The sequence below is a fragment of the Rhinoraja longicauda genome, chromosome 14 (genome assembly GCF_053455715.1).
Source record: "Rhinoraja longicauda isolate Sanriku21f chromosome 14, sRhiLon1.1, whole genome shotgun sequence".
Taxonomy (NCBI): Eukaryota; Metazoa; Chordata; class Chondrichthyes; order Rajiformes; family Arhynchobatidae; genus Rhinoraja; species Rhinoraja longicauda.
In genome coordinates this window covers 30388883-30401033 of record NC_135966.1, presented here as the reverse complement: position 1 = coordinate 30401033, position 12151 = coordinate 30388883, and the positions used below count along the sequence as shown (strand labels likewise).

Here is a 12151-nt window from a genome sequence, read left to right as displayed (position 1 = left end):
CCTCTCCTTCGGCCCAGATGCTGCCTAATGGAAGTTGCATAGCATCCTGCCTCCCGGCTCGGGTGGTCACCATTAGTGGAGCGGGGGGGGGTGTCCTGTCTCGTCCCGGTGCGGGGGGTTCAGTGCAGTGGGTAGACGGCGGCATCTCTCCCACTGACGGTCCTCGGGTCAATGCCTCGGGTCAATGCCGGGCTCTTTCCCCCCGCCTCCCGGCCCAGATGACCACCGATGCCGCATGACTCTGGGTGGCGTGGGAAAGGCGCTGAGCCAGCCAGGGAGAGGAGGGGGGAAGGGGGAGCCGAGGGCAGGCCCAGCGCCAGGCCTTGACCTCCACCGACCCCTGGCCTCACCACCTTTGCTGCCGCCTTTCCCCTTGGCCCACCTCAGGCTGCGGTTACCCGGTCACGTCCAGGCCCAGGCTCCAGCTGCTTCCCCCGGCACCGGGCCTGGCTCTCCCGCCGCTTCGGAGTCGGCAAACATACCCCCAAGAGACAGGCGGCTGAGCCCTGCTCCTACCAGGATCAACGGGCCACAATTACACAGGTGCGGTCGCATTTGTTCTGCGCATACGCGGATGCGGCGACCACCTTACGTAAGTGCCAGATCAATGGAGCCCCAACTGCGCATGCGCGTTTTATTAATCTTTAAAATGTGAATAACTTTAAAAATACAACATCGATTTCAATGAAATTTCTGCCATAGGACCACGGGACGACGGTGAGTAAGGTGGGCCTAACATTGTCAAGCTATCGTGCCGTTTTGGCTGTAGTTCAGGAACAAGCAAACAAACGAGAGTTGTAGTAGATAGATGGATGGACGGACGGATGTATGTACATACTCACTCCTAGATCCCTCTGCACAATAACACTCCACGGGGCCCTATCATTCACTATAGGTCCTACCCTGCTTTGACTTCGTGAAATGCTGCAGTTTACATTTATCTGAATTAAACTCCATGAACCATTCTTTGGCCCACTTGTCTAACTGATCAATTCTATTGTAATTATTCATAATATCTTCACTGCGATACTGTCTATTTTAGTATAATCTGCAAACTTAATAAATCGTGCTTTGTAGGTTTAGATTTAAGCTTATCATTTTGATCACCCTGCTGTAGGAAAGTTATTAAGCTGGAAAGATTGCAGAAATAATGCAGAATTCTGAGGATATTGCTAGGACTTGAGGGGCTGAGCTACAGGGAGAGGATGGGCAGGCTCGGGTTTCACTCCTTGGAGTGCAGGAGGATGAGAGGTGATCTTATAAAAGTGAAAATTATCATGACGGGAATAGAAAGGGTGAATGCACACGGTCTTTTACCCAGAGAAGGGGGATCAAGAACCAGAGGGCATAGATTTAAGGTGAGAGAGGAAACATTTAATAGGAACCTAAAGGCAACTTTTTCGTACTGAGTGTGGTAGGTATATGGAATGAGCTACCAGAGGAGGTAGTTGAGGCAGGTACTATAACAACATTTAAAATACATTTGGACAGGTACATTAATTGGAAAGGTTTAAGAGGGATATGTGCCATATGCAGGCAGATGGGACTAGTGTAGATGGTGCATCTTGGTCTACATGGGTAAGTTGGGCTAAAGGGCCTGTTTCCATGCTGTATGATTCTCAGAAAAAAAGGTTTATCTGAGATGTTAATCCTGGGAAGGCAACTAACAATTTGGAAGATTAGTATTGACAAATTTTGATTGACAAAAATTACTTTTATAAGTCTTATGAATTTATCAGTGTATCTGCTGCTGAAATATTAAAATACCTCTATATTTGTGGAAATAATCCAAATGTTAGACATGGTCCAGAAGATTATGTTCTAATGATTGTTCACAAACTAAAATGATTGTATCGTCATGTACTAGTTTAAAATTCTTAGTTACATGGCCCCGTAGCTCTGTTTCAAAGGATTATGCAGAGTGCATCATTGTTATAATGCATTCACATGGACATCCTGCGATTTGAAAACCATGTACTCCATTTACATCTGCATTTATTCCAGAGTTACTCCAGCATTTTGTGTCCATCTTTGGTGTAAACCAGCATCTGCATTTCCTTCCTACACACCATGTTTAGAACTGTTGAGTGGTACTGAACTGGGGACAAGCTCTGTTGTTTAAGACAGATTCTGGAATGGTTGAAGGAAGCTGGATCTTCCATCAGATCTTCCAACTAATTTACAATGTGGCTTCATAACTTGCCACTGAGGTATTTGAGCTTGACCTCTGGATTATTAATGCTGAATCACCACCACCAAAGATGATCTTTAAGTTTAGTTTACAGTTACAGTGTGGAAACAGGCCCTTTGACCCACGGAGTCCACACTGACCAATGATCACCCGTACACTTGTTCTATCAGTGTGTTCTATCTTACACACGAGGGCTATTTTTACAGAAGCCAATTAACTTATAAACCTGCAAGTTTTTGAAATATGGGAGAAAACTGGAGCACCCGGAGAAAGCCCACGCGGTCATAGAGAGAATGTGCAAACTCCATACAGACAGCACCCGTAGTCAGGATCGAACCAGGGTCCCTGACGCTATAAGGCAGTCGTTCTATTGTTGTGCCACTGTGGCGCCGTAATGGACCTGCCACTTTTCATAAATTCCGATTTTTACAGATTTACTTCCTTTGAATACCATTTTTCTTTTAGAGAGCAGTCTGTTTTATTTAATTTGAAGCATCTCCACTTTGAAGTATCTCCATTGTTCTTATACCATTTTACCAGACAGTCTTTGTTTCTAATATACTTGGTCGAGATCCCCTTTTAACTTTCTAAAACTGATCCTCTTTCAGTTGAGTTTATCTTTGTATATATGTGAACTTGTCTAAGCCTAATTATGATTGTGTTCAGTTTCCCAAATTTGTTACACTGAAAATACGCTCCATTAAATCCACTACATTGTCCCAAACTAGATTATTTGATTGGAAACGTATTGATTATGCATAAATCTTCTAACGCATTCAGGAATTCCTTCTTGTTCACTTACACTTTTTTTTCCAAACTACATCAAATAATTGAAGTTGCCCTAAAATCATTAATGTTTTGTTTAAAATTTACAAATTTAAATTTTAAATGATATTTTGCCATAGTATAATGACTGCTTTTCTGTTTTTTGGCTCAAACCAGATAGATTTAGACATTGCTTTCTACACAGCTGCAAGATTGCCCATATACCTGAGCACTTTTTGGAATAATATTGTGCTAGAAGGATACTGCTACCTTTAATCTGATTTTTTTTATTGGGTATAAAGCTGGCTAAATGTTTTACATGTCAAAACCAATTTATCACCTTAATAAATTTGGTATAGTTTTGTTTGAAGAGATCACCATATCAATTTTTGATGCTGAAATATAAAAACTGCTTTCTGCAGACACATTTATAAAACAGTATTTAAAGACTTTGTAAGCACTTTGCAGATGAGTTAACTTTGAGCATACACAAGATAATTACCTAAAATATATCATTTGGTCTTTTTTGTATTTACACCCAAATGCATAGCTTTGAGATCAGCTTAGATTTTTTCATTTGACAAAGAGGCAATGTGTGAGATTGCTTTTGCAGGAATAGTTTTAATCAAAGCTGCTTTGCTGTGTTCAGTGTAACAATGAATGCATGGACTTGTTTTCAACTTTACTCTTTTGCTTTCCCTTAGTTTGAAACCTAATGAATTTACTGCTGCAGAAGATAATGAAGAGGGCTTTGAGATTTTTAAAGAAGATGTCATCTAAGTGTTGGCAGGTGGTTTCCAGGTCAATGAATGTTACTCAGAGTAGAGGCCAGTTTGACTATGTTCATGTTTGGATCTGCATAACTTTAAGTAAAACATTTGTATTGAAACAACAGTCCATAATTCTGAGCTCTAGGGCCCAAAATATTTTGTTTTTAGTTTTTATGTTCATGCAAGTGACTAAAGGTTTGAGACTAAATTAACTAGGTTTAGTTATGTGGTGCTGTGGTCATGCCTTTCTAGCTCAGTGTGTTGATATCTGAGAAACTTGTAGCCCCACCTCTTGAAAAACTTTGTTTCTTAAACATTACCTACAGTGCCCTCCATAATGTTTGGGACAAAGACCCATCATTTATTTATTTGCCTCTGTACTCCACAATTTGGGATTTGTAATAGAAAAAAAATCTCATGTGGTTAAAGTGCACATTGTCAGATTTTAATAAAGGCCATTTTTATACATTTTGATTTCACCATGTAGAAATTACAACAGTGTTTATACATTCCCCCTTCTGTGGACAGTTGTCATTGACAAATCCACACCTGACTCCTGTTTCTGATCTGTCGGACAGGTGTTTGGGGATTTTTCTTTATTAGAGAGAGAATTCTTCTGAAATCAGCTGTGGAGGTCTTTGCCTGCCAGTCCCTTTGCGATTAGTAAGCTTACCAGTGCTCTCTTTCTTCTTAATGGTTCCAAACAGTTGATTTTGGTAAGCATAAGGTTTGGCTGATGTCTCCAACAATTTTATTCTTGTTTCTCAGTCTGATAATGGCTTATTTGACTTTCTTGGCACAACTTTGGTCCTCATGTTGATAAACAGCAATAAAAGTTTTCAAAGGTGATGGAAAGACTGGAGGAAAGACTAGGTGCTGAGAGCTCTCCTATACCTGCATTAAGGAGGCATTTAAACACACCTGAGCAATTACAAACACCTGTGAAGCCATGTGTCCCAAACATTATGGTGCCCTGAAATGGGGGGACTATGTATAAACACAGCTGTAATTTCTAAATGGTGAAACCAAAATGTATAAAATATCCTTTAATAAAATCTGACAATGTGCACTTTAACCACGTGATTTTTTTCCATTACAAATCTCAAATCGTCGAGTAGAGAGGCAAATAAATAAATGTTGGGTCTTTGTCCCAAACATTATGAAGGACACTGCATTAAGCAGGTGTGTCTGTGGAGAATGATGTGAACCTGTGATATGGAAGAACACTTGCAAATAATTGCAACATAACTAGTTGGTTGCTTTTAAATTGCAGCCTAGGTGTGGTGACAATCTCTGACTTATGCTTGTAAATTATTACACATATGCCCAACAATATATTTGTAGTTTTGTCACCCCCACAATTAATCGACCTAACTTTGACAGTGAAATTCTTTTTGATTTTTGGAAATTTAAGGAGCCATTTTATGATGGTTGAAACACATTTTTTGTTGCATGTTACTGAGCCTGAAAACCTCTTCCAGCTGTTCAGAAATTGCTAACATGGATACTATGTATATGAGTGCAGTGTAAATTCTACTCCAGAAATAGCTGTCCACGTCTGTTTCATTGCGGTGTCTGTTTTTTGAAAAGGCCACTCTAGTCTGGTTGTGACCGAATATCGATATGTCATACAGAACTAATTATTGTAAATAAAATGTTCTGTGCTCTTTTCAAACTGATAAGCCCCCATGTAAAAATGTCTTCATTAGTAACAGTTTATTTAGATTCATGGAAAAGGTTCAGTGAAGGATCTTGTAAAAACACATTGGGATATTATTCATGAGTTAATGTAACATTTATCAGGAACACTTATTGATGTTTGTTAATTATTCCTATTGATTTGAATTTGTACTTTAAATTCGCGGTTTGTTTGTGGATGAAACTAGGGCTGCAGTTCAAAACTGTTTTTTACCATGTTTAATAAATGTAGTACCTGCAAAATGATCCAGCAACCCTTTAAATTGATACATGCCCCAAAATCAAATTAGCATACATTTCTAGACGTGAACATTCTTTCCAGAATGCATGACCAATATCAGGAAAATGTGGAGAAGACTGGAAGTTAGTACATTTGTATTGAATGTTAATGATTAGAATGACATAAAACCGTGCTCTTGTCAATATTTTATTGTATATGCATTGCTTTAAAAAAAAAAGAATTTGGCCTATATGGGGCAACAGAAGAGAAACAGCTATAATTGTCAATGTAACTGAAAACAACTGAATGTGTGGAGATTTTGTGCAAGGGTGTAACTAGGAGCTCAGTGTATTTTTCTGCACCACTGTAATTTGAGCTTCTGTTTTAAACACTTTGTCCTGCATTTTCCTTTACTTCATTTGCATAATTGTACCTCGAGATTTGTTGAAAAATCTATGACCCTTGACAATTTTGTACCTTCACTCTTCTCGTATATAATAAATGTAGAATTTCACTTTCAAATTCTTGGTCTGTGTTTAATCCTGAATTGCTGTACATCTTAATGTCTTTGAACATTAGCAATGCTCTAAATTTATTGTTCTTCTACATATGCAACGTACGCATAAACCTTATCAACTTTATTGTTACTTCACAGTTAAATTGATCTTGAGGAATTGTAAGCTGCAAATTGACTCTGCTATTATCTGGAATCCATTATGAAATACATGTCAAAGACAGTATCTTATATCCATAATATCAATTACTGCTCAGAGTTCTTTCTAATATCAGAGCCAAAGCCAATATCAGAGAAATGGATTGTTCTGTTAACTGTTCGCTTTGTTCTCATCATTACAATAATTTAAAAAAATTGAATCCCAGGCAATAAAGTGCCTTGTCACACCCTGAGGTAAAAAGCTATTAATAAAATTGTCATTTGTCACGATTATCCATCTGTTTTCGAGGCTGGTCCCTTGTCGCAGAACTGGAAACTACAGACTCCCAACATTCATGACAATAAGTAATCAAAAGCCATGCTGTTTCAGTGCTACTGGAATTGTAGATTCGGACATCCTTAAAGCCTCCTGTCAGAGGAAATAAGCATCTGGTCAGATTCAACCACAGAACTTTATATAAGTTAGTTCTTGCCCTTCAGCAATCAACTTCTGCTGCGATTTTGCAGCGCAACTAAATTGCTGAATGGAGGAATGCCTCTGTTTGATTATTATTCCGGTTGGTCTTGCAGACTTCAGGAGTGGAGAGAAGGTGGTTGGAGGTGTATTCTGTAATCATTATGTTCCCGCATAATTCTGACCAGGATCACAACCAAGAGGACAAAAATATTTTGGACAGTTGGCTTAAATATTTTAAAAAATATTATTATTCAGATTCTTGCTTCCTACCAAATGATTGAGACAAAAAACCGTGCTAACAATCTCAGTTGTCCCCTTTTCTCACATTCCACCCTGAAACAGCGAAGAATCGCCACCGATACTTTCCAAGGTATCACAAAATGCTGGAGTAACTCAGCGGGTCAGGCAGCATCTCTGGAGAGAAGGAATGGGTGATGTTTCGGGTCAAGACCCTTCTTCCGATCCGTCTGAAGAAGGGTCTCGACCCGAAACGTCATCCATTCCTTCTCTCCAGAGATGATGCCTCACCCGCTGAGTTACTCCAGCATTTTGTGATATCTTCGATTTGTACCAGCATCTGCAGTTATTTTCCTACACCGATACTTTCCATGCTAGTTGTCTGAATGAAGGATAGGTCAGCAAATGCAAGCACTAGTTATACATGTAGGTGGCATGGGTTCTGCATGCGGTCAGACTACTAAACTTAAGTCAGGAGTTCTGTTGGACCTGAAGGGCTGGTGGAGGCAGGTCGTCCCATAACATTTAAGATGTATTTTGCCTTGCAGGCGAATAATCATGCCTTAAGTACTGGTAAATGGGATTAGTACAGAAGGGTACCTGGTGGTTAGTGTAGATGTGGCGGGAGGAAGGGTCTGTTTTTGTGCTGCATGAAACTTTGCATTGCGTGTTGAGGCTGCAACTGCTATGCTAAATGAGTGGTGGCTGGTAGTTGGATCAGCAAACCTCTAACAAAATATCAGTAAAATAATGGGATATTAGTGTTACAAATGATGGCAGTGTTCCTCATGACTATATCCAGTTAATAATACTTAATTACGAAGGTGCTCAATGTATTATGTACCAATAATTTAGTGCTATAGCTGGTTTATATGCTCATCTGTTTAATCATATTTCTAATCCTACAACTGCACAAGTTGGAAGATCAACTGTACAATAGACTTAAACTGATCAGTCAGACGAAGAACCCTGAACCAAATTGTTGTTTTCCCATTCCCTCCACAGATGCTGCCTGATCCACTGAGTTCCAATAGTGCTTTGTGTTTCTACTACATTGGTGATTGAATTTGCCTATAGAAGGGAAAATTAAAATTTTGTTGCACATTTACTAATGATTAGAATTTTAGGACATTCAAAAAAAGTTGTAAGACACTTCAGTTTTAGGTTTATTATTGTCACATGTAGTTTTGTTTTGCATGCTATACAATTAGATCACTTTACTAAATACTGTCAAGTCACACTTCAGTACAATAGGTAGAGCAAAGGGGTAGAAACAAGAGTAGAATATACACCGATCAGTCAAAACATTATGACCACTGACAAGCGAAGTGAATAGCATTGATTATCTTGTTACAATGGCACCTGTCAAGGGGTGGGATATATTAGGCAGCATGTGAACAGTCAGTTCTTGAAGGTGATGTGTTGGATGCAGGAGAAATGGGTGGAAGTAAAGACCTGTGCGACTTTGACAAGGGCCAAATTGTTATCGCCAGACGAATCGGTCAGAGCATCTCTGAAGCGGCAAGGCTTGTTGGGTGCTCCCGGTCAACAGTGGTGAGTACCAACCCGACAGTGGTCCGAGAAGGGACAAACCACAAACCGGTGACAATGATGTTGGGCGCCCAAGGCTCACCGATGCACGACGGCAACAAAGGCTATCCTGTCTGGTGCGAACTGACAGAAGGTCTACTGTGGCACAAGTCACAGAAAATTAATAACATAACATAACATAACATAACAACACTTTATTGTCACTCGGCACAACACCGAGCGAAATTTCAGCAGTCACACAAAATACAGCAAAAAGAAAAGAACACAGGACACCCGACCCCAACACAAACATCCATCACAGTGACTCCAAACACCCCCTCACTGTGATGGAGGCAACAAAACTTCCCCTCTCTTCCCCCCGCACCCACGGACAGGCAGCTCGACCCCTACCGAGGCAAACGACACGCACAGCCCCCGCAAGGGGATGGAAGGCCCCCCGGCCGAGCCGCCCCGGGCACCGAAACGTCCCGCGGCCACACCGGGCGATGTTAAGTCCAACGGCCGAGCCGCACCGGGCACTGAAACGTCCCGCGGCCGAACAGCGCTGACGATGTTAAGTCCAGCGGCCAAGCCGCGCCGGGCACTGAAACGTCCCGCGGCCACACCGGGCGATGTTAAGTCCAGCGGCCAAGCCGCACCGGGCATTGAAACGTCCCGCGGCCGAGCCGCACCGGGCACTGAAACGTCCCGCGGCCACACCGGGCACTGAAACGTCCCGCGGCCGCACCGGGCGATGTTAAGTCCAGCGGCCGAGCCGCACCGGGCACTGAAACGTCCCGCGGCCGAGCCGCACCGGGCACTGAAACGTCCCGCGGCCGCACCGGGCGATGTTAAGTCCAGCGGCCACGGGAGGAATGTGTCATAATCCACAGTGCATCGCACCGTGCTGCATATGGGGCTGCACATGGAGGACCAACAGCATATTAGGCAGGCGGTCATAATGTTTTGGCTCATCAGGTCATAATGTTTTGGACGATCGGTGTAGTTCTCAATATTGTAGCGTGTCAGTTTTATAGTCAAAGTCCAATGTCCGTAATGGGGTAGAGGTGATCCGAACAGTTCCTTACCTTATTGAAGGACCATTCAGAAGCCTGATAACAAAGGGAAAAAAGTTGTTTGTGAGTCTGGTGGAACGTGCTTTCAAGCTTCTGTACCTTTTTCCTAATGGAGTAGGGAGAAGAAGGAATGACCAGGGTGGGGCAAGTCCTTGATTATGTTGGCTGCTTTCATAAGACAGCATGAAGTATAGATGGAGTCAATGCTGGAGTGTCTGGTCTGTGTGATGGACTGGCTACATCTACAACTGTACAATTTCTTGCGGTCTTTGGCAGAGCTGTTCCCAAACCGCCCCGTGACAATCTGATAGGTGCATCTTTGGATGTTTATAAGTGTTATTGGAGACTTGCTCAGTCTCCTAAGCAAGTAAAGGCATTGATTGGTGTGCCTTTTGGATCTCGTGTCAATGTGGTTGGTCAAGGACAGATCCTTGGTATTATTAACATCAAAGAACTTGAAGCTCTCAGATACTTCCACTTCTGCACCATTGATGCTGATTAGGCCATTCGTATCAGTTTTTTGTCATTTTGTGCCCTTTTAATCTGGATTTATCCATCCTCAGTTTTCGTCAAATAATCAGTGATGGGTAAATCTATGGAAAAATCTAATAATTCGATTTTGTATATTTCCATCCTGCAAATACTTTTTTAACATTTAAATTTGACTTTATTGAATTATAGTACAGGTTTTGATTTCCTGTTTGGGCTATGGTGGGCTGTTTCTGCTCCCTCATCCCATTTTGCAGGTAAATTTAACTGAACAACAGCGAGGCTTTTCATCATACTTTCACTCTCTTGTTGCTTCTTGAGTTCAAATGAACGCTATGCTAACGACCAAAATATTAGACTGCATAAGTAAAGGATTGGTTGTTGCTTGGCCTTAAAATGCAGAAGATAATCGAACGATAATTGAAGTAACAATTTTAGAGGTTGGAGTAGGTGCAGGGGATATGACTGTCAGTCAATGACAGCATCATTCATGAGAAAATCCCATGGTATGGTTGACTCATGAGTTCAATAATTGTCCTTAAGATAATATTGCTAAAACAGATTATTCTGCCATTTTTATTTATCGGGCCAAATCTTTAATACTTTAGATCATCCTGAGGTTGTGAATGATACAACTTTCTTCCATGACCAAAGAGCTGGATCACTGCAGTGGTGCATGCCACAAGGGGGCTCTAGTTCCCCATTAAATACTTCCATCTTGGCCAGAAAAGCATTTGGAAAGATCATACATGACATCTCCCCTGTTCATTATCTCAGTTATGTTCATGTTAATTAGTTGTGACTTCATGTTCACAAAATATTGCTTGCTCTCTTTTAGCATTACCATCACTTTCCCAAAGGCCCTGTACTTGACGGTGAATTCCAATAGTTTTAGTAATTCCAGAATTGTACTAATAAATGCATGATGCTAAAAATATATAAAACAAGAGCTGATTTAATCTAGAACTCTTTTTTTTATATAACATTCTCTGCCTCAGAAGGCAGTGGAGGCCAATTCTCTGAATGCATTCAAGAGAGAGCTGGATAGAGCTCTTAAGGATAGCGGAGTCAGGGGGTATGGGGAGAAGGCAGGAACGGGGTACTGATTGAGAATGATCAGCCATGATCACATTGAATGGCGGTGCTGGCTCGAAGGGCTGAATGGCCTCCTCCTGCACCTATTGTCTATTGTCTATTATTATGTTACCTTAACTGATTAATCATTGTTTGGATTGCTATATGTTCCAATCTTTGTGAGACACACTCCATAATAAATGTTAAGCACCCATAGTGCTCCTGCATACTAATCCTGTTATTCTGAATGTAATTTAATTCATGCTAAAAGGGATCATGGCACCCTTGACCCTTCCATAGTTTCCATATAGGGTAACATCCAAGTAGTTTGGGTAGAGCAGGAACTCAGCATGTAAATAGTTGCTTATTTATTCGTTATTGTCACGTATTCACAGCATAGTGAAATTCTTTTGCACAACCTAAAAATACATAGTCGCCATAATTTGGCGTCATTTACAAGGAATGTCCAAAGTCTGGTCCACATGCTAGAAGTACTGGAGCATCCCCGATCCAGATAAGCCCCAGGCTACTGCAGGCCCGCGATGACGTCCCTCCCCTTGCCTGGCCTCCTGCAGCAGATCTTGAAGGCACTGGAGGCAATACCTCGGTCCCTCTCCTACTAGCCCATTCCTTGCGTCTGTCGTCAGCGACTCCCTCCTCGATTCTCCAGTCTTCGGGGCTTTCAAGCTTCCTCCGAGGCAGCGAAGGCCCGCCAGGCCCCTCGCAGTGATGAACCAGGTATGCTCCCGCACATGGCTGGGTCTCTGTTTTCGTCGGCCACTGGGTCCGTCCAGGTTCTCGGCGGCACCCAAAGCACGAGGAGATAATGCGTCTGGAAAGTTGTTTTCGTCAGCTGCTGATTATAACAGATGTCAGTGTTGTAAGTTGGGTTTTTCTTAAACCTAAAACAATTTTTTTGAGTTAAAAAAAAATGGGATCAGTCTGTTGTAACTGTGCCAGAAGAGGGAGCT

At 41.7% G+C, this 12151-nt stretch overlaps 1 protein-coding gene across 1 annotated transcript in view; it reads left to right on the top strand.

The window, feature by feature from the left end:
• The window catches only part of LOC144600164 (zinc finger matrin-type protein 4-like), a 38866-nt gene extending 32735 nt beyond the window's left edge, over positions 1 to 6131 (top strand). Inside the window, exon 7 of the mRNA XM_078411639.1 lies at positions 3661 to 6131. Coding sequence (XP_078267765.1) covers positions 3661 to 3736 — 76 coding nt within the window. The 3' untranslated portion in view covers positions 3737 to 6131. The remainder of the gene's footprint in view (positions 1 to 3660) is intronic.
• The last annotated feature ends 6020 nt before the right edge of the window (positions 6132 to 12151 follow it).